This window comes from Sciurus vulgaris, assembly GCF_902686455.1.
Source record: "Sciurus vulgaris genome assembly, chromosome: 3".
In the NCBI taxonomy this organism is placed as follows: Eukaryota; Metazoa; Chordata; class Mammalia; order Rodentia; family Sciuridae; genus Sciurus; species Sciurus vulgaris.
The window spans coordinates 139,871,901-139,898,738 of NC_136463.1; the positions used below are offsets into that span (position 1 = coordinate 139,871,901).

Consider the following 26,838-nt stretch of genomic DNA (forward strand, 5'->3'; position numbering starts at 1 on the left):
GTGGGAAGAAAGTCAACATAAATAATTTCTTTATGTCCCCTTTGTAGTATCAATTAATTCATGTAATTTTAACTTCCAGTTTCATTCCAAATGTAATAAAACATTTCCTTATATACAAGAATTTTTTTCTGATTGATGGAAAACTTTTCAAATATCAACAATTTTTAGTGTTTTGTAGATATATTGGGAAAACAAAAGAAATGGGAGGTGCTGACCATATAGCCCATCTTGTAGTGTGCTTGACTAGCATGTGCAAGGGCTGGGGCTTGATTCCCCAGCACCTTGCAGGGAAAAACTTTAAAAAAAGAAAGAAATGGGAATAAATCAGATATATTGCAAATGAAAACTCACAACAGATTTCTATATCAAAGAAGAAAAAGCATGAATACTTCTTTCTAAGAATTAATCTGTTTTTAAGGAAATGTAATACGTAGAAATTGGTAGTAGAAAAGTACCTGATATTTTTATTCTCCCTTTTTATTCCTTATGGAAATTTGGATATCCTTTTTATTTTGCCTGTGAGGACAAAAAAAATGTATAAGTAATTATAAGAATAAAAGATTACTTTTATTCTTTTATTCTATTACTTTTCTATTATTTTTATAAAAATAAAAGATTACTTTTATATTTATTAAATAAAAGTAATTTTAAGATTCAAAGATTTTTTTAGAGCAAAACTGAAGCTTCCCAGAAAAGAAGGAATTCTGCCTCAAGATTGCAGTCTCAACTCTTGCCTGACCTCCTAGCCTGCCAGCCTACCTTGAAAATTTCAGACTTACCAGCCCCAAATATTTTATCAGTCAATTTAATTCTTTATCTCTGAAGTATATCACCAATATAATAGATATATACAGTTGACTTCTGTATCCAGGTTTTGCATCAGGATTCAATCAGTTGATGGTAGAAAATATTTTTAAAAAGAAATTGTATTTGTACTAAACATGTCCAGACTTTTTTCGTGTCATTATTCTTTAAACAAAGATGTACATAGGTGAAATGCCAAAACTATTCCATTTTATATTAGGGATTTTAGCACCTGCATCTTGATATTTGGTAGGGTTCTAAAATCAATTCCCCCATGGATACAGATGGATAATTGTCCTGGATTTGGGACTCTGAACAGATGTAAGAGAAATGTCAGATTTCTTTATTTCATTTGAACCAAATTAATTTTACCTCTAAGCTCTCATCAGAGGACCAGCAGGAAATTCAACTTTGGACCTTAGAGTTCACAAGCATTCTCCTCATCTTTCTTGAACATATTCTCCTTTAATATCTCATCTAAGGTTACTTGGCCCCTAAAGAAAGACAACTCTACTTATCCCAAGTCACACCTAAGTACAAGAATATTTCTCAAACCTGGGAGTCCCATTGGCATGGGACCAATCTCTTTAAGCAAAACACACAGCAAATTCACTTAAATGTCTTACGATTCCTGAAGGTACTGCCAGGGAAGAAGATATGGATCACCACCTTTCTTGTGGTTCATAAACCTCAAGTCTCAGTCTTGGGGAATTTCTCTTCCATCATTCACTCACCAAAGAAATTCAGCTCTCCCCTATTCTGAATATTCTCCAGAAGCTCAGGTATCCCCAGAAAGCAAAATCCAAAAAGCAAGCTATTTTTGAACAACATCTACTTTCATCATATCTCTTATGATAAGAAAGAACAAAGGTAAAAAAGTCCTGCTAGCATCAAAGGGGAGATAAAAATATAACAAGAGTGAAATTCTATCTAAGATTAAAAAAAAATCATCATATCAGTGATGTGTTGGTAATATCAGTCAACAAAATCTCTAGTGGACAGGAGAGGGAGAGAGAACCCCAAGTTATAGGACTGTGTCAACTTTCATGTTGTAAATAGTCCCATTGTAGTTGATTTCAAGCTCATGATTTTCTGAACATACAGTTGGAAAAAGAATGGCAACAGCATATATATATGTTGTGGTGTGTGTAAAGAGATAGAGAGGTCTTTTAGGAAGAGATTCAGAAATGCGGGTTCCACCCTCATGAATGGGATGCTACCCTTATAAAAGAGGCTTCAGACACCTACCTCTTTCATTTCCTGCATGATGTGAGGTCACAGCAGTTACCTTCTTTTCCCCTTCTTCATGTGAGAAAATAACAAAGAGGCGCCATCTTGGACGGAGTGAGCCCTTGCCAAACACCAAATGTGCTGGCACCTTGATTGTAAAACTTCCCACCCTGCTCAACTGAGAGTATCAACTTCCCCACCTGATCTTGCCTTGTCAGTTTCCAACTATAACAGCAGCTCTCAAACTTAGTATCATGATCACTTTATACTTTCAAAAATCCAAGATCCCTGTCCCAGCACTCTGCCCTTATGTAGTCCCTTCCCATTGAGTGTGGACTGGATGTAATGACATGCATTTAACAAAATGAATATGACAAAAATGGCAGGCTGTCAATTCCAAGATAATGCTACAAAAAGATCCGGGTGTTCAGCTCACTTGTTCTCTCCTCCTTTCTCACTTGCTCTCTGTGATGGAAGGCAGCTTCCCATTCCACAGTGATGTAATCAGGCCTCCACCTCACAACCTTTGAGAAATTCAGGCACTCAGTTCAATAGCCCATGAGAATCTGAATACTGTCAACAACCACTTATGTGAGTTTAAGAGATCTTTACCTCGTTAAGTGGACAAGATCACAGCCTTTGCAACTCCTTGAATACAGGCAGAGATCCAATAAGACAAACCCAGCTTTCTGACAGAAAGAAAGAGCAGGTGGCTTTTTGCCACCCATTCGACTTTGGAAGTAATTCATTACATTGCCACTGGAAACTAATACAAAAGGAGTAGTTGCTCAGCATTCATTGATTCAATGAATATATATCAAATGTCTTGTTGCCAGTCACTATAACAAGGAGAAAAGAAGCAGATGTGATGAGCACATGGACCCCCTAATCATTGAGGATATCAGCCTGGTGAGGGAAATAGGTAAACAGAATATAATATCTATAATGGAGATATAATAAAAATTATGTGGGGCCATAAAAAAAAAAAAACTAACTCCATTTGCGAAGACTTCACTGAACAACTGCCATTTGAGCTAGGTCATAAAGTTTGAGCACATTAAGAATCTGGCAGGTGGCACTGATTCAGTTGGAGCGGCTACAATCAGACAAAGAAATCTGTATATAATCATGTAACCACCTACAGACAGTTATTAGATAAAACTGTGAGAAAAAATAAGACTTCTTCAGAGAAAAAGCATATTTAAAAAATCAAAGACTCAAACTCATATAAGTAAAATAGAGGAAGGTAGTATTTGATTGATAAATAAATATAGGGCCATTAAGTGTTTGTCAGAGATAACTTTGGGCAAAAAAAAAAGATTATTGGAAAAACTTGTGGTAGGAGATAATACTTTTAAGATGTAATGAAGATGTTTAATCATACAACTAAGAAGAGAAAATATTCCCTAATTTTGTTGGTTAAACAGTGAATCACAGTTTCTACATAGTAAAAGTGGTTTTTTTAAATATTAATATCTGATCAGAAAAATTGGCTATCAAGTATATGAAAAGCAGGATTTTTTTAAGATAAACATCACAAACAGAGAGATGCAAAATTTTTTAAATTAACTTGAAAAAATGAAAATTTGAGAACTATAATAGTTTCAAAAAACAATTTCACTAAGGTAAATACAGGTACATTTTACAATAGTAAAATCTATATTGCTAAATATCTTAAAACCCTGGACTTTGAAGGAAGAGGAGGGCCTGGCTCTCTCACTTAGTAAGTTTTTCTGATTAATGAATATAAACATCAGTATTCTTATTTGAAAAATAGAGATTACCTAACTGTATCTTCAAAACCAACTATTTTGTGAGCTTACATTAGATAAGACAGGTGAAAATACCTGGAAACATTTAAGCCACTATAAAACTCCTGTTAGCTATCCAAGAATTCTATCACAACATGGTCACTAAACCTACCTTTCAGATTGCAGCAATTTAAAAACTCACTTTATATTCAACTGATGAAAAAAAAAGTGTGTGCTGATTTTCAGCCTTGAATATGATGGTGAAACAAGAATTACACATTGTATTTGCACATAAATGGTAGAAAACCTTCTCTGATTTTTTTAAATCCAAAATTTGTTTCATTTGGAGAACCTGTTGCATTTCCACAAAAAATTGATGACTTGATCAAGCCCACAAAATAAGATTTATCCCATTTATTTTGCCTTTACACAATGGCTTTTCACATCTATAGATGCTTTTTGCCTCACGGTGTGAAAAGAAGGCCAGGTACTGAAGGGTAGCATTTGCTTTGTGTATTTTTGGTTCTTGTTTACACTTGACATTTGATTAATATATCCCAACTCTCCCTCCAGTTTACTTGCAAATTTATTATAGGTGGTTATAAAAACACTTCCAGGAACATCGAATAATAAACTGTGACTTAGTAGGCCATTAATCTTCTGTAATAAATAGGAGTCAGAGTTACACAGATGATTGGGTTAGAGTATTCATAAGGCACTCAACAGTGAATCAACATGCCTCTTCCTTCACCTTACTCTCTAAGCCTCAGTGAAGTGGTGGAAATTTTCTTCCTTTAAGGATATTCCTTAAACAATGAAAAATTGTTTGCCAAGAACACATACATCAAGGAATATAAATAAATACATTAAAAACACCAATTAACATGATTTTCTCTAGCACAGTAGATGAACAGGAAGAGAGAAAAAGGTAGATCATGTAAAGAGAGATCAAAGATGAAAAGACTCCATCTAAAGTCGGCACAGAATGCTTTCCAGTGAGTTTACAAGTTATCCACTTATCCACTCAGTTCCCTCACTTATAGCAAATAACCACTTGAAAGAAAGTCACCTGTGCTTACCTCCCTCTACCTCCAAATACTTGTTTCTGTTCATATTCCATTTCCCTTTATCTCTTAGTGGTAGGTTTAGATATGGTGTCCCCCCAAAACTCACGTGTGACACAATGCAAGAAGGTTGGAAGAGAAATGATTGAGCTATAGCTTTAACATAATCAGTGAATTAATCCCTGATGGGATTAACTTAGTGGCAACTGGAGGTAGGTGGGGTTGGCTGGAGGAAGTGGTGCATTGGGGGCGTGGCTTTGGGGTGTATATATTTTGTATCTGGCAAGTGAAGTCTCTCTCTCTCTCTTTTCTGATCATCATGTGGGCTGCTTCCCTCTGCCACACTCTTCCACCATAATGATCAGCCTCACCTTCAGCCTTGAAGAATGGATTCTGGTGTCTATGAATTGAGACCTCTGAAACTGTGAGCCCCCAGATAAACTTTTCCTCATTTAAAATTGTTCTGGTCAGGTCTTTTAGTCCCAGGAGTGAAAAAACTGACTAAAACACCTAGACTCATGCTTCCTCCACTTTTCTACCTGTGTTTTCTATCAAATCCTCTGCATTGCTTTGATTGTGCTTTATCAATAATTCACTTACTATTTCTGCATCCATTCTGTCTTTTTTTGTTGTTGTTGTTTGATTCATTCTGTAATTTTTTCCCTTCCCCCCACCCCTCCCACCCCTCTTTACCCTCTATACAGTAGTTCCTTCCTCCATACTTGCCCCCCTCCCTAACCCTAACTCTAACCCTTCCCTCCCCCCCAATATGTGTCATCCTCCACTTATCAGCGATATCATTCGTCCTTTGGCTTTTTGAGATCGGCCTATCTCACTTAGCATAATATTCTCCAATTTCATCCATTTGCCTGCAAATGTCATAATTTTTTCTGTCTTTGACCTCTTGATTTCTAAACACATTTCATGTTTCTCCATCATCTTGAACATCTTTCCTTACTTTTGACATTCTCTCAATCTACTTGCATTTCCCACCAAGATCCATAAGTTATTTGTATTACAGTCTCCACTTACTGCTTGATTTTTCTACTCATTATAATGTGTTTTCCATCACTGTCAATTTTAATCAAATTGATCTTATTTAGATCATCTCTGTCTTTCTAACCTGACCCAAATGGGCTTTTTCAGTTGTACTATCTTTGCTTAAAGCATGTGACATCATTTCTCTTCCCCAAACCTCTTCTTTCTTAATTTTTTAACACAACTTCTCGTTTCCCCATCTACCTCTCTAGTAACCCTGTCTTTTTTTCTTCAGTGTCTTTATACTAGATATCTGTTACTATATAACAAATGACCCTAAAATATAGTGGTTAGAAACAGCAAACATAATGATCTCAAAGTTCCTGTTGGCCAGAAATTCAGGAGCATTCTGCTTCAGGTTCTCAAATGAGGCTGCAGTCAAGATGTTGGGGTACCTTTTTAAAGATGTCTCAGTTTCTCATTGGCTATTAGGAAGAAGCCTAGGTTCTTTACCACATGAGACTCTTCAAAGGCTGCCAAAGTGTCTTTACAAACATGGCAGATAGCTTCTGCCAGATCAAGCAGTAAAGGGGAGGGGTAGCTGCAGTACATTTTATTGCCTAGTCTCTCAAATTGTACATTGTCACTTCTGCTTTAAGTTCATATATTAGAAATAAACTTGACTCAGATGAATGGATAAATAAAATGTGGTACATTTGTGGTACATTATGGAATATTACTCAGCCTTAAAGAAGAATGAAATCATGGCATTTTCAGGTAAATAGATGGAACTAAAGAACATCATACTAAGTGAAATAAGCCAAACCCCAAAACCCAAAGGCTGAATGTTTTCTCTGATAAGTGGATGCAGATCCATAGTGGAGGTGGGGGTAGGGAAGAATGAAGGAACTTTGGATTGTGCAGAGAGGAGTGAGGGAAGGGGTTGTGTGGTGGGGATGGGATAGATGGTAGAAAGAGACAGACATTATTACCCTATATAAATGTATGATCCTTGAATTGCTACTAAAAATAAATAAAATAAGTCACCAAAAAGAAAGAAAGAAAGAAAGAAAGAAAGAAAGAAAGAAAGAAAGAAAGAAAGAAAGAAAGAAAGAAAGAAAGAAAGAAGCCTGATAGAGTCCAGTCAACACTCAAGCAAGGGGGAATTTGGCTCCACCTCTTAAAGAAAACTAATTAATTTATGGGCATATTTTATACTGCCACAGACTTCTATATTTCCTAAATGCTTCAACTGCTTAGGGAATCTTCTTACTTTGGTACTCTTTTCTCACTTTATTCATTTTTCCCAAGGTGATCTTGACTACTGCAATGATATTTATTGCACCTGTTTTGGTCAGTTTTGCCTCCCTATGATCGAAATACCCAACAAGAACAATTTTGAGAAGGAAAAGTTTACATAGTGTTCCTGTATTCAGAGATCTTGGTCCATAGATGGCTGACTTCATCACTCTGGGCCCAAGAGGAGGCAGCACATTACAGGAGAGGGACCCATGGGAGAAAAGCTGCTCAGCTCATGGCGGGGTAAAGAAGCAGAGAGGGGAAGAGGTCACAGGGAAGATGTTCCCTTCTATGGCATGCCCATAGTGACCCACCTCCTCCCACCGCCACCCCCACCTGCCTACAGTTACCACCCAGTCAGTTCATTCAAACTAGGATGGACAATTAGGGTATAGCTCTCAAAATCCAATCATTTCATTTCTGAACATTCCTGTACTAATATAGGAACTTTTGAGGAACACCTCATATCATTTAAGAGACACTTGCAATAATAGACCAAACAAAAGAAATAAAATGGCCTGAAATAAAGTGATGAGGTTACAAAGAGATTATCTGAAAGATACTTATGAGGATTAGGGATGTGGCTTAAGGGCAAAGTGCTTTCCTGGCACATTCAAGGCATCTAGTTTTATCCCTGTTACTGCAACAAAAAAAAAAAAAAATACTTGTGGTATAGCTCAAAGGTTCTGGATAAAGTACCTCGATGGAAAGTAGATACTACTTTTTGTTTGGGTTATATACATAAAACTATGAAAAGTTCTATGGCATGAGAGAGGTGGTAGTGGTGTGTGGAAAGGGGAATAGGAAGTTGACTTAAATGGGGAGTATAAACTGAAATAACAGAAGATAAAAATCTGGCATCACTGGGCTAAGGAAAGTGTAGAATACTTGTATTGAATTCAAAGGGACATGGGAAATGATTAGAAAGCTATTACTAGGAAAATGACATGATTGATGGGAATCATAGGAAAAGGTTTGAGCTTCAGTGAAGAAAAAATATTTGGAAATTGGTACATCTTGATTTCTTGACAAATGTCATAATAAGCATTATTATAATGGTACCAGAAATATTTCAAATAGAAAGATAAGTCAACCACTTAAGAAAATTTTATGTCAGTGTAGGTTGAAGTGAAGGTTTATAGTATTGAAACTCAAACTGACAAGTTAAAAAGAGATTTCACTTGTTCTACTGAAACACTGGTGAGTCTTTTGTAATAGTTTATTTTGGAGGGGAAAATGTTTTAAAGGAAACTGCACATCAGAAGTATTTTGAAGCATTCGATATTTAAATCAAAATATTTTCTAGGGGCTGGGGTGGTGGTTCAGTATTAGAGCACTTGCCTGGCACGTGTAAGGCACTGGGTTCCATCCTCAGCACCACATAACAAATTAAAAAGTTATTATGTTCACCTACAACTAAAAATATTTTTAAATGATTTAAATTATTTTTAAAAACATTTTCTAATATATACCACTGCAACCCATTAAACAGACCAGCAAATTATATAGCCAGTTAAATTAGTGTTATCTTTATGACAAGAATTCATTTACATAAGTTACTATTCTGGCCTCTGCCCACCATAACAGTAACACCCACATTGTAGTGTGGTCCTTTATCAGAATCTTTATTACTTTGGTAGGGCCGCCATAACAAAATACTACAAACTACTACAGACTGAGTAGCTCAAACAATAGACATTGTCTCACAGTTTTGGAGGCTAGATATCCAAGGTCATGGTGTCAGCAGCTTTAGTTTCTTCTGAGACCTTTGTCCTTGATTTAGAGATAGCCAACACCTACCTATGTCTTCATGTGGTCTATCTTTCCTCTGTACACATGCATCCCTAGTGTCTTTGTATGTCCAAGTTTCCTCTCCTTATAAGGACAGTAGTCACATCATATTAGGATCTGCTGAAATGACCTCATTTTAACTTAATTTCCTCTTTAAAAGCCCTATCTCTAAATATAGACAGATTTTAAGGTAGTAAGGGTTTGTAGCTTCAGTTTATGAATTTAAGGGATACAATTCAACCCAAAACAGAGTTCTTGATTGCCAACAATTAAAATCAACTCTAATTTAAGAAGGTAATGAATCTATTGGGCATATTCCTCACAGAATCTTTAGAAAGCCTGGAATATAAGGTTTAGAACACAAAAGATACAAGGGATTAATAGCAAAGAATAAAACTAAGGACTCACATGGATCCTGCCATTGGCCTGCCACCAGTGGACTTGAAGAACTCCTGAAGTCTGCTTGACTCTAATTATTTTGAGATTAAACACTCTAGGCATAGGAGATAGATGGCAGGAATAATCTACCTTGTCAATCCTAAATTACATACCGACCCGACCATCTGGCTCCATTGGATAAGCGAGAGAGAAAACTACAATTTTGTTTATAAAGTGGAAACTTTAATACAACGGGTAAACACACATGTACACACACGCACACAAAAGACCTCAGGTTTCTGGGTAGCAAAAAAAAATCATTTCTATATCAGTACCAAATCTACTGCCCAGTGACTCGAATTCAAAAGAGTATACTCTGATGTATTTGAATAAACATAAGGTTTTCAAAGAAGATACTTCCAAGACAGTAAATTCACAGCCTATCTACCAAATGACACATCATGTTTGGCACTATTTTTCTTTGAATTCTTTTTTGATGGGTATTTACTTCAGGTTTGACCATGTTCCCACCATTCGCTGATGTATTTCACTCATCCTGACACCAAAGTGTATAGCCCTGCTTTCTTTGGCATTTGAATTTGTAACCACTGGACTAGGCCCTCAGTTTTATTTTATGTAAGTTTAGTTTAAATTATAAAGCCAATAAGAATAGATATTAAAGTCTCAATCCTGCTTCCATATATAATAGATAAACAAAAACTCATTTACCTCATTTTTTTTAAAAAGTGAAGTCAATTAGTGGGACTTCATTATTACTAGTTTATGAAGAAATATGTGTATGAAGACAGAGCACTATCAGAGCAGGTTCTACATTTAGAAATGTGTATTTTCCACTTGATGCAAGGAAGAATCTTTTTTTCTCTATCTGGATTATAACTTCAGGGAACAAACAAGCAAAAGTCAAAGGGAAGCGGAAGGAGGTTAAGAACTATGATCCTTAGCTATAGTTACTACTATAACATGAGATTCTAGATTACTTGTAACTTCCCCATATTTTAATTTAAAAATAATCAGTTTTATAATAATGATTACTAAATTCTCCAAACAATATTGTCCCAAAGTGTATCTTTGGAAGCACTTTAAAAAAAGAGGAAATTAAGGTAATTAACTTCACCCACATAGGAGGTCTTAAAGGAGAGGAGTTCCAAAAAGATATAGATCATAATAATGTGTGTTATAGTTTGGATATAAAATGTTCACCAAAGGCCCATAAATTAAAGACTTGGTCGGATCCACTACTGGGAGGTGGGGAAAGTCTAAGAGGCAGCCACTGGGGGTGTACCCTTGAAGGGGATATTTGGACCTCAGTCCCTTCTTGTCTCTTTGCTTCCCTACTGCCATGAGATGAAGAAGCCTCCTCCTTGGTGGACTTTCACGATATACCAGTGCCACCACAGGCACAAAGCAACAGGACTGAGTGACACCCATTGAAACGTCTGAAACTGTAAGCCAAAATAAACCTGTCCTTTTAAAAATATTTTTTTAGTTGTAGGTGGACACAACACTTTTATTTGTTTATTTTTATGTCAAGGTGAAGATCAAACTCAGTGCTTCACACTACCACTGAGTCACAATCCCAGCCCCAAACCTGTCCACTTATTTGTCTCAGGAATTTTAATACAGTGATGGAGAGGTGACGAACTATGCAAAGAGGGAAGCAGGCTGCAATCCACTGTACTCTGATGAGAACAACTCTAACAAGAACAAGGAAAACTAGGAATAAATAAATGCAAGAGAGGGTAGCCCTATCAGCCTGGATTAGAAGCCCAGATGAAGACAATTTCACACACACACACACACACACACACACACACCATACACATAACAAATACAGGGGAGTCTTTGACATTATCTTATGTAGAAAGTTACTCAGCAAATAAACTGCATTAATGGAGCTTAGGGTTTTCTCCCCATGTAAATTTTAAAAAATAATAAAAGATTAAAAACTTATCTAGAAAGTTGATTCTTGGCTACACAATGCGGTTTAAACAACAGTCACGGGACACAAAGAATAGCCACACATTGTACACTTTTCATATATTATTTTAAGCTGGTTGTAGTGATGCACACCTGTAATTCCAGAGATTCATATGTTGAAACAAAAGAATCTCAAGTTCAAGATCAAAAGAACAAAAACAAACAAAAAAATGTGTTTGGGTTTGTACAAATCTTAACCCCATTCATCAAGAACCTTTTTCAAAAAGACCTACTTTTGCACTGTTAGGTGATAGACATGCAGGCTTTAAAGTCGAACAGTCATAGTTAAAATCCCTGGCCTGGATGTTAACACAACTTTGGGCATTTTATTTCCTTCTTGTACTTCAACTATAAAATGGGAACAGTAACAATTCCTACCTCATGTAGTTGTAATAATAGAGGAAATAATGTGTGCAATGTACCAAATAATTTCTGGATTTACCAAGCAAATTTGGCTCACACTAGGACTGTGTTTTTTTTTTTTTTTTTTTTTTTTTTTTTTTTTTTTTAACTTTCACATTATAAAGGAGTATAAGGAATCACTTAGGCACTTGCCTAGAGTCTGAAAATAATTGAAGTACAGTACTTCAAACGAGTTCAAGTGCCCCATTCATTGGGACGCCATCCCTGGTGCTCTTCAAATGACTGCAGAGTTTTTCCATTTCTTCATAATAACTCCCAGGAATCTGAAGGCGCCGCACTCCTGGAGCTGTCCAGCCTACCCCCGCCACGGTACAAGAAGGTAACCGGGTAAACTGCGCTCGGAGCAGCCCCGAATTGCTGCGGGAACTCGGTAATGGCTCAGGAGGGGGATAGTGCACACCCAAAGCGACGATGGACAATTATCAACGTCAGAGGAACAGGGCGCGGAGGGAACACAGACACGCAGGGCTTTCAACTCCCCCGTTCATCTTTATCCTCTGGCAGCCGCAACCTAGAAAAGGCCCAGCGTCACGTGTGACGCATAAACATTTTCCCACGTCCCGCCCTACTCGCTCCAGGCCAAACGCCGCAAAGGCGCACGCGCAGCTTCGCTTCCGGGAGCCGCTCCTCCCTACCCACAATGCTCTGCGACACCGACCTGTCGCAAAGGCCGCGTTTCGGCGGCGAATGAGCGAGTTGCTTTCCGTGTGCTGCGGCGGCGACGGCGGCCGCGTCTTCCTCCTTCTGCTGTGGTGCCAGATCTCCCGAAGGTATCCATCCTCGCTTAAGTCTGGCCGGTTACACCTGTCTCCGCAATGCCCCCCAAAAAACAGGCTCAGGCCGGGGGCAGCAAAAAGGCGGAGCAGAAAAAGAAGGAGAAGATTATCGAGGTGAGTAGCCACCCCCTCCCCCACTCACGCCGCGAGCCCTCCGGGAAGCAGGCTCACCGCTCCCCCGGGTTCCGGCTCGCGTCTTGGGGGCCACGTGTCCCTGCTTTCGGCTCTGGGGCCCACTGCTCCTCCTTCAAGGCACTCATGACGCTAGCTGCCTCTCATTGCTATAGTGACGCTTCTGGCGCCCCCACACCTGGACTTTGCTTCTCCGTACACACATCCTCCTTCACTCACCGGGTGTGAAGTGACCCGCGGGTTTTGTCCTTTGCTAATTTCAGAATTGGAGACAGTTCTAGAGTTATGTTTAAAGAAATAGGATCAATGTGTTTTCTGGAAGGCCAACTCATGACAGGCCTTTGTGTTCTTTTTTTTTTTTTTTTACCCATCACCGAGGGGCTGTGCGTTATTTTTTCAAGCCACTAAATTACAACGTGGTGTCAGTTTTGATCCGCCTGTGAACTTTCCTGTAGGAGGAGTGCAGGTTTCTTTTAGATCGCAGCCCAGCGACTCATACATTGTACTTTATATATGCAATCAATTAAATAGAATAACGCATTAAGAGAGGTTAAGCTTATGCCATTAGTTGTATTAAACACCATGTCCCAGTTTATATGTATGGTATATGTATGCGTGTATACGCGTATATATGCTTATACCCACGTTTAGTGCATCGAGCCTGTTTAACCCTTTAATGTCAGAACAGTATTGACGTTAAGTGTTGTACACCTGTTTTCCAACGACAGTGTCAGTTTCCTTAAGGATCAATATTTCACATTCCATAAACATAAACCCCAATAAGATATTTCTTTGTTAATATTCATTTATCACAACCTTGAAAGCAGTCAAACTCCTTGTGGTCTTCTTGACCAAATCTAATCAGAATTTGGTCAATTTTCACGTGATTTTTAAGTCTGCTGATGTAAGTGAAATGCTTGTGAAGAATTATAGTAACCTTGGCTAAGTTCCCTCTCTGGAGTAGAACCTGTACTTCTTAAATTTGTCAGGAGGTGACATAGCTAGGCTTGAAAACAAAATGATTGTCACCTTTGCATTTGTGTGTTTAAATGTGTGTACATTTCTGGACAGTCTGGATTCATAGCACTTAGGTAAATCTCTAGGGATGATAATTTTGATAATACTCAGTGCTTTGTAAACAGGGGCATTTAGGGATATTAGGGTAGGTTTTCTTTGCTGAGATGGAGTTAATTAACTAGTAAACATGATACAAAGTAAAACTCCCTTGTGAAAATAAATGTTATATGACAATTTAAAGTACACTTCTATATATGTTTTGTTTTTAATTGGTAAAACATTTTTTAAAGAATTGTGCTTGGAAGTTTTTTATAGTATCCCATCAACTCTAAAATTGATGAACAGTATGTTATGGCTCCATTCATCTTGTAACAAGGTGGTTTTGTTTTGTTGTTTTGTTGGTTTTTTTGTTTTGTTGCTGGGATTGAACCCAGGAAGGTGAGCCTGTCTACCACGGAGCTGTAACTGCAAACAACTAAGTTATTTTTTAAGGTTTCATTAGTGAAGATATCTCCAAAGAAAAATGCAAAAGAAGGCAACTGAATTAACTGACCAAAAAAAAAAAAAAAAAAAAAATTCCTAATAGCTTAATAGAAGTAAGCCTGGTTTGGTTTTATTTATAACTTCCCTAAAGCCCCAGCATGTCTCCATGAAATAAGGGCAGTTCCCAGTCAAGTTTCACTAGAACACTACTTTATTAGTTTTTGTATAAATTTGTAAAATTTCAGTTGAAAAGAATTTTTATTACCAAACCATAGAAATTAAGGTAAAACGTTTGTTTTCTCGACATACTGTTTAATTTTTAAATAGTTGCTGACATCTAAAAATTGGGAGATTTCATACAACTACACACAGCTCCCTGGCCTACCTTGAAAAATGAGAAGGTTTGGATACATGGGAGGACTTCATTCAACATGCCCTCAAGGAAAAGGATTTGACTGAAGCTGAAGAGCAGCTTTTTTTTTTTTTTTTTTCTTTCTTTCTTTCTTTCTTTCTTAATTATTAGTAGTTCATTTTAGATATACATGACAGTAGAGTGTATTTTGACATACTACACAAACACAAAATATGACTTTCAAATTAGGATTCCATTCTTTTGGTTGTATGTGATATGAAATTTCACGGGTGGTATATTCATATATGAACATAGGAAAGTTAAGTCCAATTTATTCTACTATGATCTGAAATTCTAAATCAGTCAAATGAACAGTTAAGTAGAACAAGTGATTTCCAGCAGTTTTGTGGGGAGAAGGGTGAATGAAGAATCTTACCCATGCTGTCTACCACTGAGCTAACTACACCCCCTGCTCCTTCAGTGGTGCTTTTGAATAGACTTTAAATGGTTGTCCTACCTACCTGTCCCCTCTTCTGTATTCATATTGGCACAACTGCTACCACTGTAGATGCTTAGTGCGGAAAAGCAGCAACATGCAACTTTGGAGAACAAAGTAAAGGAAGTAAAAAGATGCATGAAAGTTACAGCAGTTTTTTTCCTTTGCTTTTTGTTTTTTTGTTTTGTTTTGTGTTTTTGTTTTTTGATTTTTTTCTGTTTTTTATTTGTTTTGTGGTACCGGGGATCAAACCTAAGGATTTGTGCATACTATGCAAGCACTCTTTGACTAAGCCATATTACATATGGCATAATTTAATGAATGGAGCACTAACTTTGGAGTCCTAGAGACCTAGGTTTTGAGTCCTGTATTTCACATTCCTAGCTCTGTAGTTTTTGACAAGTTACATGCGTGACCTATCTGTACTACTGTATATCCAGTCAGAAGAAACTGGCTCCTTAGTTCTTCCCATCTCTGAAAATAGATGTTAATTTCTTCCCTTGGTGTTACTGATTTTTCCAAAGATTTAATTTGGGCACTGCCTTCCAGCAGCCTTACGTGACATTTTAGTTGGCCAATCTTTAAATGAAAACAGAGGTTTTTGTCATTTCATAAGTTCCTTGTTGTGTATTACCTGTAGCAAATAAGGGACTTGGGAATCTGAAATGCAGAGGTATAATTCTTTGCAGAAGTTTTCAAACCTAGTTAATGAGAAACTGAACACTGGAAATCATGAAATGAAATTAGGCTACAAAACAATCGGACATATTGTTTTCTGTTTAGTCTCATTTTCTTCATAGAAAGTGTAAGAAAATGGATATAAGCTGTTTTTGGAATAAGTTATTTTCACATGCATATTTCTGTGGATCTTGAAGATGTTTTGACCACAGCTTAATTCCTAGCTCCTCAAGTTTTCCCATCATTCTTCTTTAAAAAGAGGTTATGTTTCACCCTGTTTCCTCCCTGCCCCACAACCTTCTTAGATTCTGCGGTTCATAATTTCAATAAATGTCTTGCCAATGTCAAAAATAAATAAATAAATAAAAACCGAATAGTTAGTATTGTGTGATTTTCAACAGTTTTGTGGGAAGAAGGGGGCTATGGCTTAAAGCAGTACATGGAAAGTATCCACCTTGTGGCATGTATATTTTATAGATGACGGCTTTTATTAATACTATATTGTAAATGAGAGCTTGTTAGGGGAATAATTGCAGACTGACTTACACTGTCTGTGTGATTTTTGTTGGGGTTTTTTTGTGTGGTTTTTTTTGTTTGTTTATTTTTGTTTTTTTGGTGAAGATAGATTTTATTCACCTTTCCCCTCCAGCATTTACAAAAAACAGGATAATAAAAGCTTGCTTAGTTAATGGGCAAATTGCAGGTCCATATCCTTGCTCTTACTAGTGAGCTCAGTACACAATTCTTGGTTTCTACTTTTTTTTTAAATTTTTTTATTTTTACAGGCTTCATTTTGATTCATTATACACAAATGGGGTACATTTTTTTTTGTGGTTGTGCACGGTGTAGGTTCATACCATTCGTGTAATCATACATGTACATAGGGTAATGTCTATCTCATTCCACCATTTTCATACCCCCTCATTTCCCTCTATGTAATCTAAAGTTCCTCCATTCTTCTCTTATCCCCTCCCCCACCCCCATTATATATCATCATCCACTTATCAGGGAAAACATTCAACTTTTGGTTTTTTTGGTACTGGCTTATTTCACTTAGCATGATATTCTCCCAATTCCATCCATTTGTCTGCAAATGCCATAATATTATTATTCTTTATGGTTGAATAATATTCCATTGTGTATATACACCACAGTTTCTTTATGCATTCAGCAATTAAAGGGCATCTCTTTTGGTTCCACAATCTAGCTATTGTGAATTGGGCTGCTATAAACATTGATGTGGCTGTGTTACTGTAGTATGCTAATTTTAAGTCCTTTGAGTATAAACTGAGGAGTGGGATTACTGGGTCAAAAGGTGGGTCCAGGGGTTGGGGAGATAGCTCAGTCGGTAGAGTGCTTGCCTTGGAAGCACAAGGCCCTGGGTTCGATCCCCAACACCCAAAAAAAAAAAAAAAGGTGGGTCCATTCCAAGTTCTGAGGATTCTCTACACTACTTTCCAGAGTGGCTGCACCAATTTGCAACTCCACCAGCAATGTAAAAGTGTGATGCTTATTTCTTGCCCACTGGAAATAATTTTTTTATATCGACTGCTATTTTTTTCTTTCTCTTTTAAACTACCCAAAATTTATGAATGCAGTGTGTGAATAGTTATTTTCTTTCTGAAATCAGTATTAACAAAGAGGATTATCGTTCTGTTGGCCACTCACACATTGGTTCCAGTTGGCGTATACTGTGTGTTCTCTTGCAGCTAAAATTTAATAATAAATTGAATTCAGCTTTGAGCAATAGAAAAATTGGTTCTGGAAAGAGGGTTTAAGGCAAGTGAATAAAAAATGTTTATCTAAGAGCCAGGTACCATGGAGCCAGGCACAGTGGCACAAATCTGTAATCCCAGCAACTTGGGAGGCTGAAGCAGGAGGATCACAAGTTCAAAGCCAGCCTCAGCAACTTGTCAAGGCTGTAATCAACCTAGCAAGACCCTGTCTCTAAACAAAGTATAAAAGGACTGGGAATGTGGCTCAGTGATTGAAGTACCCTTGGAGTCAATCCCCAGTTTTGGGAGGGCTGGGTGGAGATTAAAAAATTTTAAGGACTGGAGATGTAGCTCAGTGTTAAAGCATCACTGAGTTCATTTCCCTAATACCGAAGGAAAAAGAGGGAGAAAATGTTCCCTTAACGACTGTAGCAGCAAAGAAGTAGTGAAAGGGACCTATAGAAATGGGATCCATGTGTGTAAAGAATGGAAATAAAATTATGAAATTCATCTGGAAGAATAAGAAACCCAGAATAGCTAAAGCAATCCTTAGCAGGAAGAGTGAAACGGGGTATTGCAATACCAGATCTTCAACTCTACTACAAAGCAATAGTAACAAAAACGGCATGGTATTGGTACCAAAATAGAAAGGTAGATCAATGGTACAGAATAGAGGACTCGGACACAAACCCAAATAAATACAATTTTCTCATACTAGACAAAGGGGCCAAAAATATGCAATGGAGAAAAGATAGCCTCTTCAACAAATGGTGCTGGGAGAATTGGAAATCCATATGCAACAGAATGAAACTAAACCCATATCTCTCACCATGCACAAAACTAAACTCAAAATGGATTAAGGACCTCGGAATCAGACCAGAGACCCTGCAGATTATAGAAGAAAAAGTAGGTCCAAATCTTCACCTTGTTGGTCTAGGATCAGACTTCCTTAACAGGACTCCCATAGCACAAGAAATAAAAGCTAGAATCAACCACTGGGATAGATTCAAACTCAAAAGCTTTCTCTCAGCAAAGAAAACTATCAGCAATGCGAAGAAAGAGCCTACAGAATGGGAGAATATCTTTGCCAATCATACTTCAGATAGAGCACTAATCTCCAGAATCTATAAAGAACTCAAAAATCTTTACTCCAAGAATTCAAATAATCCAGTCGACAAATGGGCTAAGGAAATGAATAGACACTTCACAGAAGAAGATCTACAAGCAATCAACAAACATATGGAAAAATGTTCAACATCTCTAGTAATAAGAGAAATGCAAATCAAAACCACCCTAAGATTCCATCTCACCCCAATTAGAATGGCGATTATCAAGAATACGAGCAACAACAGGTGTTGGCGAGGATGTGGGGAGAAAGGTACACTCATACATTGCTGGTGGGGCTGCAAATTAGTGCAGCCACTCTGGAAAGCAGTGTGGAGATTCCTTAGAAAACTTGGAATGGACCCGCCATTTGACCCAGCTATCCCACTCCTTGGCCTATACCCAAAGGACTTAAAATCAGCATACTACAGAGATACAGCCACATCAGTGTTCATAGCTGCTCAATTCACAATAGCCAGACTGTGGAACCAACCTAGATGCCCTTCAATTGATGAGTGGATAAAGAAACTGTGGTATATATATACAATGGAATATTACTCAGCCATAAAGAATGATAAAATTATGGCATTTGCAGGCAAATGGATGAAATTGGAGAATATCATGCTAAGTGAGATAAGCCAATCTCAAAAAGCCAAAGGACGAATGATATCGCTAATAAGTGGAGGATGACACATAATGGGGGGGAGGGAAGGGTTAGTGTTAGGGTTAGAGTTAGGGTTAGGGAGGGGGGCAAGTATGGAGGAAGGAAGTACTGTATAGAGGGTAAAGAGGGGTGGGAGGGGTGGGGGAAGGGAAAAAATAACAATGAATCAAACAACATTACTCTATGTAAATTTATGATTACACAAATGGTATGCCTTTACGCCATGTACAAACAGAGAAACAACATGTATCCCATTTGTTTACAATAAAAAAAGAAAAAAAAGAAAAAAGAATGGAAATAAAGAAATTAATGAAGAATTTTAGCTGAGATCAACTATTGATTACTTAAAGCTAGATTAATAAGTACAGAACATATTTTGCATAGATCAACAACAAAATACATTACAGTGCATGGGTGGGGTTGAATGTTTTAAAACAATGCCAGTTTCTGCTTACCTTAGTATCCCAAGCAATAGAACTTGGTTATCTTGAAGCACTATTCACTGTTGACCTGCCCTTCCCCTGCTTCCTTTTTTTCAAACTCCATTTTTTAAGGAATGGAGGGAATGCTGGCCCTGTTACAGCCCATTTTCTTTTTATTGTTGATGAACCTTTATTTTACTCATTTATTTACATGTGGTGCTGAGAATCGAACCCAGGCCTCATACGTGTGAGGCAAGTGCCACAACCCCAGCCCTACAGCTCATTTTCTAAGCTTATCTACTGAGACACACATGTACTGTTTCTTCCTAAATCCTCACTTTTAGAACCTTATTAATCCAATGAGGGCCACTGTTTCCCAAGTTTTATGTTAACCTGATTTGGGGTTCACCATAACCCCCTTTTCCTACCTTACTCGAAAATCCAGGCTAGTCTTTGGATAAGGTTCTATTCTATGTTCAAGAAAAAGGAAAAAAGCCTTACTGAAGTAGTTCAAATTATAACATCCTGTTTCCACGGAATTCTGTTGGTATCCCAGACCTACAGTGTGCTATTTGGGAAACGTGTTGCTTATCAAACTGTGCTCTAACTTAACCAGGTTTCTCTGGGAAGTGCATAGTTTTTTTTATGGTGGAGAGAGTAAGGACTTTGCTTAGAGTCAAATATAATTCGGTTCTAACATCATAGGTCATCTCATAGTTAACACTTAAAAGCCTAGACACAGTTCTCAGTGCTCTGGAGAGAGGAGAGAAGAAACACACAAGCCACATGTAAGTGATAAATTTATATAGCTCCTTTAATTCTCCCAATGAAATGAATATTACTGCCATTTTTATAGTTGGGAAAGCAAGCCTAAAGGTTAAGTAGCCTGCTCAAGGTAACTAAACTGGCAAGAAGCAGAATTAAGATTCAAACCAGGAAATTTGGCCTAAGTTCTTATTGTCAATCTCTATGCTATCCTACCTCTCAGTTGTGAAACTTTTAACTTTTAAAAGGTTAGAATGAGATCCAGTAAGATATATATTCAGGAATATATGTTTAGTGTATGCTAGATGAATATTTTCCCTTCCAAAAATAATAATTTTTGAACTCTAATTAGAGACTTTCAAAATGCAAGTCATTCATCATCTCTTTAGACTGGTTAATTATGTGCTAAAGCAATGTAATTAAACTTGAAAATTTTCGTTTTTGGGGGGAGGGTATGGAGTTCTGAACTTATGCACCTCTACCAGAAACTTCTCCTTGTGCGCTTTCTTTTATAGCAGGCCAGGTCCCCGTAGGGTCTTTTTTCTTTCCCAAGTCGTCTTATATCACTATCTACCTTGCTGTTTGCTGTTGTTTATTCATAGCTTGCTTATTCTCTATAATTACATATAGGGCACGGATAGAAGCCCACTTTTACTCTTCCCTATCAAAGCTTCTATAGATATTGTTGCACTTCAATCCTGATCTTTTGTTGGGGAGCAAGTACTCGGGATTGAGTTCAGTGGCACTTTCCCACTAAGCTACATCTGAAGTCTTTTTTTTTTTTTTTCTCCCAGAAACAGGGTTTTGCAAAAGGCCTTCCTATGTTGCTGAGGCTGACCTCAAACTAATGATCCTCCTGCCTTAGTCTCCTGAGTTGCTGGAATTATATGGAGGGAAAAAGAATCTGGGGCTGGGGCTATAACTCAATAGTAGAGCACTTGCCTAGTATGTCTGAGACACTTGACTCAACCCCCAGCACTGCAAAAAGAAAGAAAAAAGATTTAAGAATCCTGTTCATTTTCCTAAATTTATTTGACTGTAGAACTTACCCCAATATAGTAACTCTGCACATCCCATAAAACTGAAATTCTGAAATACATTGTGGAAAAAAGTATCAGGAAATTTAATGATTGTTGTATGTGTTGAATTGTAAAGAATCTGGGTGATGTTTTGAGGTCATATATTGCCTTGGCTTGATATTTTAGTGTTTTGCATGTCTTCATGTTACAAGGAACAGTATTCTTCTTATCAATAAGTAAATGAATCATTTTTAGATAGCATTGGAAAAATAATAATATGAACTGCTGAGATAATTCTATTCCTTTCTCACTTAGGACAAAACTTTTGGTCTGAAGAATAAGAAAGGAGCAAAGCAACAGAAATTCATCAAGGCTGTCACTCACCAAGTTAAATTTGGTCAGCAAAATCCACGTCAGGTAAATAATTTGAATTTCTTTATTTTCTTATCAGATGTAACATTATTCAGCATCAGGCACAGATAAAAGTATTTGATGTTATAATTGTATTTCAAAGTAGAGTATTAAATTCTTTTACATCTTAACCTTTCTTCCTCAGCCATACCTCTTGGATATTCCTCCAAGCCATTTTTTTTCCCACTTTCCCAAACTTTATTAAAGAAAAAAGCAGTGGTGGTATATCTTTAGAACATAGTCAGTTTTCTGGGATTCCTTCCTTGAAAATGTGGCATTTGGTTTCCAAACACCTGCCAGAAGTGTACATGGTTCCCAATTGTACTAAGTAGGTAAGAAGCTAAAATCCTCAAGTGTTCATCTTCCAACTTTCCCTAGTCTATGGTCTGTCCTTGGATCAGCAATAATTACCTGAACAGCTACTATAGCTTCATTAATTTTTGTAGCTCTCTGAGTTCTTCTATATTCTGCAATAGCAGAATCTGGGCAGCTTTATTAAAATTATATATCCAGGCTAGGGATATAGCTCAATTCATAGAGTGTTTGCCTGTCAAGCACAAGATCCTGGGTTCAGTTCCTATCACCGCAATTTAAAAAAAAGAAGAAGAAGAATTGCATATCCTGTTTCAAAGCCAAGATTATATTTGTCTAAAGCAACAGGCAAGTCCTCTTTTGTTTGATTTGCTTTAGCAACTGCATCTTGTGTTAAGCACTCTTGAACCAAAATGCAAATTGCCTTAAGCATTACCAGATAATCATCATGACACTGAATCTGAAGAAAGTCAGCCAAAGCTATCAGACTAGCTTTCAAGTCAGGATTATTTATATCTGCCGAGCCTTTGATCAATTTGGGTGTAAATAACCTCCAAGCCATTTTGATATAGCTCTAGTTTATTTTAATAGTGGCTGCATACTATTCTACAGTATGGGTATATTTTTTCTGTTTCACTGTTCATAAGTGATGACTTTGTTTCTAGCTTTCTGACACTAAGAACACTTCTCCAAGAGGTAATCTTTTACATGTGTCCTTATCTGTACTCAAGTCCTTACATGAGTTTGTGCTCTTTTATTTCTGTGGCTTAAGTTATCTGCTAAAAGACTTTCTATTTCTAGATCATGAGAATGGATTTCAAATTTTAATAAATATGCCTGATCACATTTCATAGAGACCACAATAATTCATGTTTTCATTTGCAGTGCATGAATGATGGGTAATGACGTTCTTTTTAATGTTTTCCAAATAAAAAGTATAAAATGATAATCTCACATCATTTGCCTCACTACTAGAGATTATCTTCATAAGTTTATTGGCTATTTGGGTATGCCTTTTTTAACTTCTTTATTCAAATTGTTTTGTTTTGTTTTGTTTTCCTGTTTTGGTTATCTTAGGTTAATTAGTGAGAGACATCCTTTGTCAGTATTGCAGATAATTTATAATGTTTTAGTTCTGTTTTGCACAATAATTTTTCATAGTATATATGTCTTGGTTTTTAAAATATGGTTAAAATGTATGACTTTCCTCTGAGTTACACATTCTTTTTCAAATTTTTTTTATATTTCAGTTAACAATTTGTCGTATCAGTGTATTTATTTTGTATAACCTTAAGTTTGTTTTCTTTAATAGCCAGCATAATTTATCCTACTGAATTGAAATACCACTATTGACATATATTAGTAGTAAAGTCTCAAATACATTAGGGTGTGTTTCTGTATTTTGTGCTCTAATCGCCTGCCCCTAAACCAGTATCATGCTGATTTTTTTTTTTTTTAACTAGTGGACTTGTAATATATTGTTTACTTGTAAGGCAGTTCCATTCCCCAGAATACTCCTTTTCTTTTTGTCTTAGTCATTTGTTCTTCCATGTAAATTTCAAAATTATTTGATCCACTGAAAACTCATTAACATTTAATCTCTCTCTGAGTTACTTAGGTCCTCACTAAGTTGCTGAAGCTGGCTTTGAATTTGAAATCCTCCTTCTTTAGCCTCTTGAGATTATGGGCATGTGCCACTGCACCCAGATAATTTGGCCCTTTTTCCTCAAGTTCTTTAGATTTTTTCATTCCTTAAGATTTTATAGATATGGGTCTTTTCTCTTTAAAGGTTTGGTTTGGTTTGGTTTGGTTTTTTTCTTTAACCTCTTCTCCTTTTTCTTAACTTCTGGCAATACTTTCTTGTTCAATGTAGGAAACAAGAGAATATCTCACATTTACATTTTTTTTTTCATATGAGAATATCAAAATAAGTATTTGTGAGATGTTAACCTCTGTCTGAAACCAATCTCTCAGTCATGCTGTCTGCAAATCAGTGCCTCAACCCTTTCCTTTCATCTATCCTTCAACTTGATTCTAGAGTCAAAAGCTATTGCTCTTCCCAGCTGCTAACTTAACCTGATTTAATAAAAATGTACAGTCAGCTCTCCATATCCAGAGGTTTACATCTTCAGATTCAACCAACTATAGATCATAAATGTTTAAAACAATTGTTGAAGTGTTGCTGGCATATACTGTACTGCCTAATTAGGACTAAGATGGCTTTGTTTTGAACAACACGGACTTTTTGGTCAAGGATCTAGAGCACACACAGATTTGGTATCTTGGGCAGGGGACATGGAATCAATACCCACAAATACTAAGGAATAACTTTATGCTAAACCTTGGTGTTAGGTACACTTGGGTTTGAATCCTGTCTTTTGGTTTTTTCTTTCCATGTTTTTTATTGCTGCATTATAGTTGTACATAATGATGGGATTTGTTACATATTCATATGTGCATACACTATAACAATATAATTTGGACAATATCACTGCCCAGCTCTTCCCTCCTCCCACCCCCCTGGTCCTTTTCCTCTACCAGTCTCCCTTTGATTTTCATGAGATTACCCCCACCTTTCTTTTCTTTTTTCCTCTCTAGCCGCCAAATATGAGAGAAAACATACAACCCTTGACCTTCTGAGTTTGGCATATTTTATTTTACTTAACATAATGGTCTCTAGTTCCATCCATTTTCTTGCAAATAAAATAATTTCATTTATTTATATTTTCTTTATGGCTAAATGGAACTCCATTGTGTGTTTACACCAGATTTACTTTGTTCTCTTATTCATTGATAGACATATAAGCTGGTTCCCTACTTCGGCTAGTGTGAATTGCCTTGCTGTAAACAACGGGTATGCATGTATTTCTGTAGTATAATGACTTTAATTCTTTAGGATAAATACCGAATTGTAGTGTAGCTGGGTCGTATGATGTTCCATGCCTAGTCTTTTGAGGAACCTCCATACTGATTTCCATAGTGGTTGTACTAATTTACAATCCTACCAACAGTTTAGGAGTGTCTCTTTTTCACTATATCCTCTCCAGCATTTATTATTTGTATTCTCAATAACTGCCATTCTAACCGGTGTGAGATGAAATCTGGGTAGTTGTGATTTGTATTTCACTAATTGCTAATGATGTTGAACATTTCTTTCACATTTTCTTTTGAGAAGTGTTATTAATATCAATGTACCCATTTATTAATTGGATTATTTGTTGATTCATGTGTGTGTGTGTGTGTGTGTGTGTGTGTGTGTGTGTAGTTTTTTGAGTTCTTTAAAGTTCCTGTCAGAAGAGAAGCTAGCAAAGATTTTTTCCCCATTCTGTAGTTTCTGTCTTCACATTCTTTTTTTCCTTTGTTCTACAGAAACTTTTTAACTTGGTTCCATCCCATTTATGAAGTCTTGACATTATTTCCTGAGCTTTAGGGGTCCCATTGAAAGAGTCATTGCGTGTGCCTGTATGCTGGAGTGTTGACCCTACTTTATGCTTTGGAGTTGCATCGTTTCTGGTTAAATTTATAGGTCTTTGGTCCATTTCAAGTTGATTTTGTGCAGGGTGAGAGTTAAGGGTCTAGTCTTTCTTCTACATATGAATAGGTTTCCCACACCATTTGTTAAACAGACTGTCTTTTCTTTTCTTTTGGCACTTTTGTCAAGAATCAGATGACAGTAGATGTATGGGTTTGTCTATTTTCTTCTATTCTGTACCTTTGAACTCTGTGTCTGTTTTTACACCAACACTATGTAACTTTTGTTGAATTCTATCTTTTGTTAAATGATTAAATTATTTAGTGACATTGGTTGTTATTCTTATAGCTGAAGTTGAATTATCCCTTGTAGAATTCCATTGGTGGTTAAATGAGAAGAAATTCCATTTTTCAGTTCTCTTCTTTCTCCTTTATCAGATTTCATAAACCTTCACAAAGTCACAAAATTTATGGTAGTATTTTGGTGTGATTATACTTTCAGTAGTATAGATTTGATACCATATTATTTAACAGGACTGTGTGAACATGGGATGCCTAACCATCATTAATAACTTAGAAATTGAGCAGCAGTCCTGGACATGAGGTGCACTATCGTAAGCCCTGTGCCATAGATTACCCTTCTCCTTGTCTGCCCCAGACATTTCTCTTCCTATAGATAAGAAGTCAATAAGTCAGGATATGTCCACGCAGGTTTTGCAGCACAGCTCCCCCACAAAACTCTGAGCCTACTTTTAGGACCTGTAAAAGACCCTTTCCCCATAAACATGTTCATCTAGAAGTTGCTGTGCTGCCAGTGCCTGAGGTAGCCTAAAGGAGGATGTGCCTTAGGATTACAACTGTGGATCCGTAACATTTTTCTCTCTAGCACTTTGAACCTCCCCTCACACACAGGAAGGATAAACTGGTAGAAAAGGAGAAGGTACTAGGGACTGACTCAACAATACTGTAACACTCCCCCACAGAGAACCTGAGCATTTTAAATTTGAACCTGTCCTTGGCAGGTCATAAGACAAGTAGGAATATAAATCATATTTTTAAATATTGACTTGATTTCTAACTTTTAAGTAGTTTATGAAGTCTTCATTGTAGTCACAAATGTTTGAGATGGGCCTGTTGATCAAAGATACTTTCATTATAGGAAAGGAGAGAGGATAGGAATAGGAAAAACAGTAGAATCAGACATAATTTTCCTATCCTTTTATGTCAGTATATGACCAGTGTAACTCCATTTCATGTACAACTATGAGAATGGGAAGTTATACTCCATGTATATGTAATACGTCA

The 26,838-nt window shown here is 36.9% G+C and overlaps 1 protein-coding gene across 1 annotated transcript in view; it reads left to right on the forward strand.

Annotated features, from left to right (window-relative positions):
• Positions 1-12,381: 12,381 nt before the first annotated feature.
• The window catches only part of ZC3H15 (zinc finger CCCH-type containing 15), a 35,442-nt gene continuing 20,985 nt past the window's right edge, over positions 12,382-26,838 (forward strand). The window contains exons 1-2 of the mRNA XM_079132981.1: positions 12,382-12,606; positions 21,655-21,756. Of these exons, the coding sequence (XP_078989107.1) occupies positions 12,532-12,606; positions 21,655-21,756 (177 nt within the window). The 5' untranslated portion in view covers positions 12,382-12,531. The remainder of the gene's footprint in view (positions 12,607-21,654; positions 21,757-26,838) is intronic.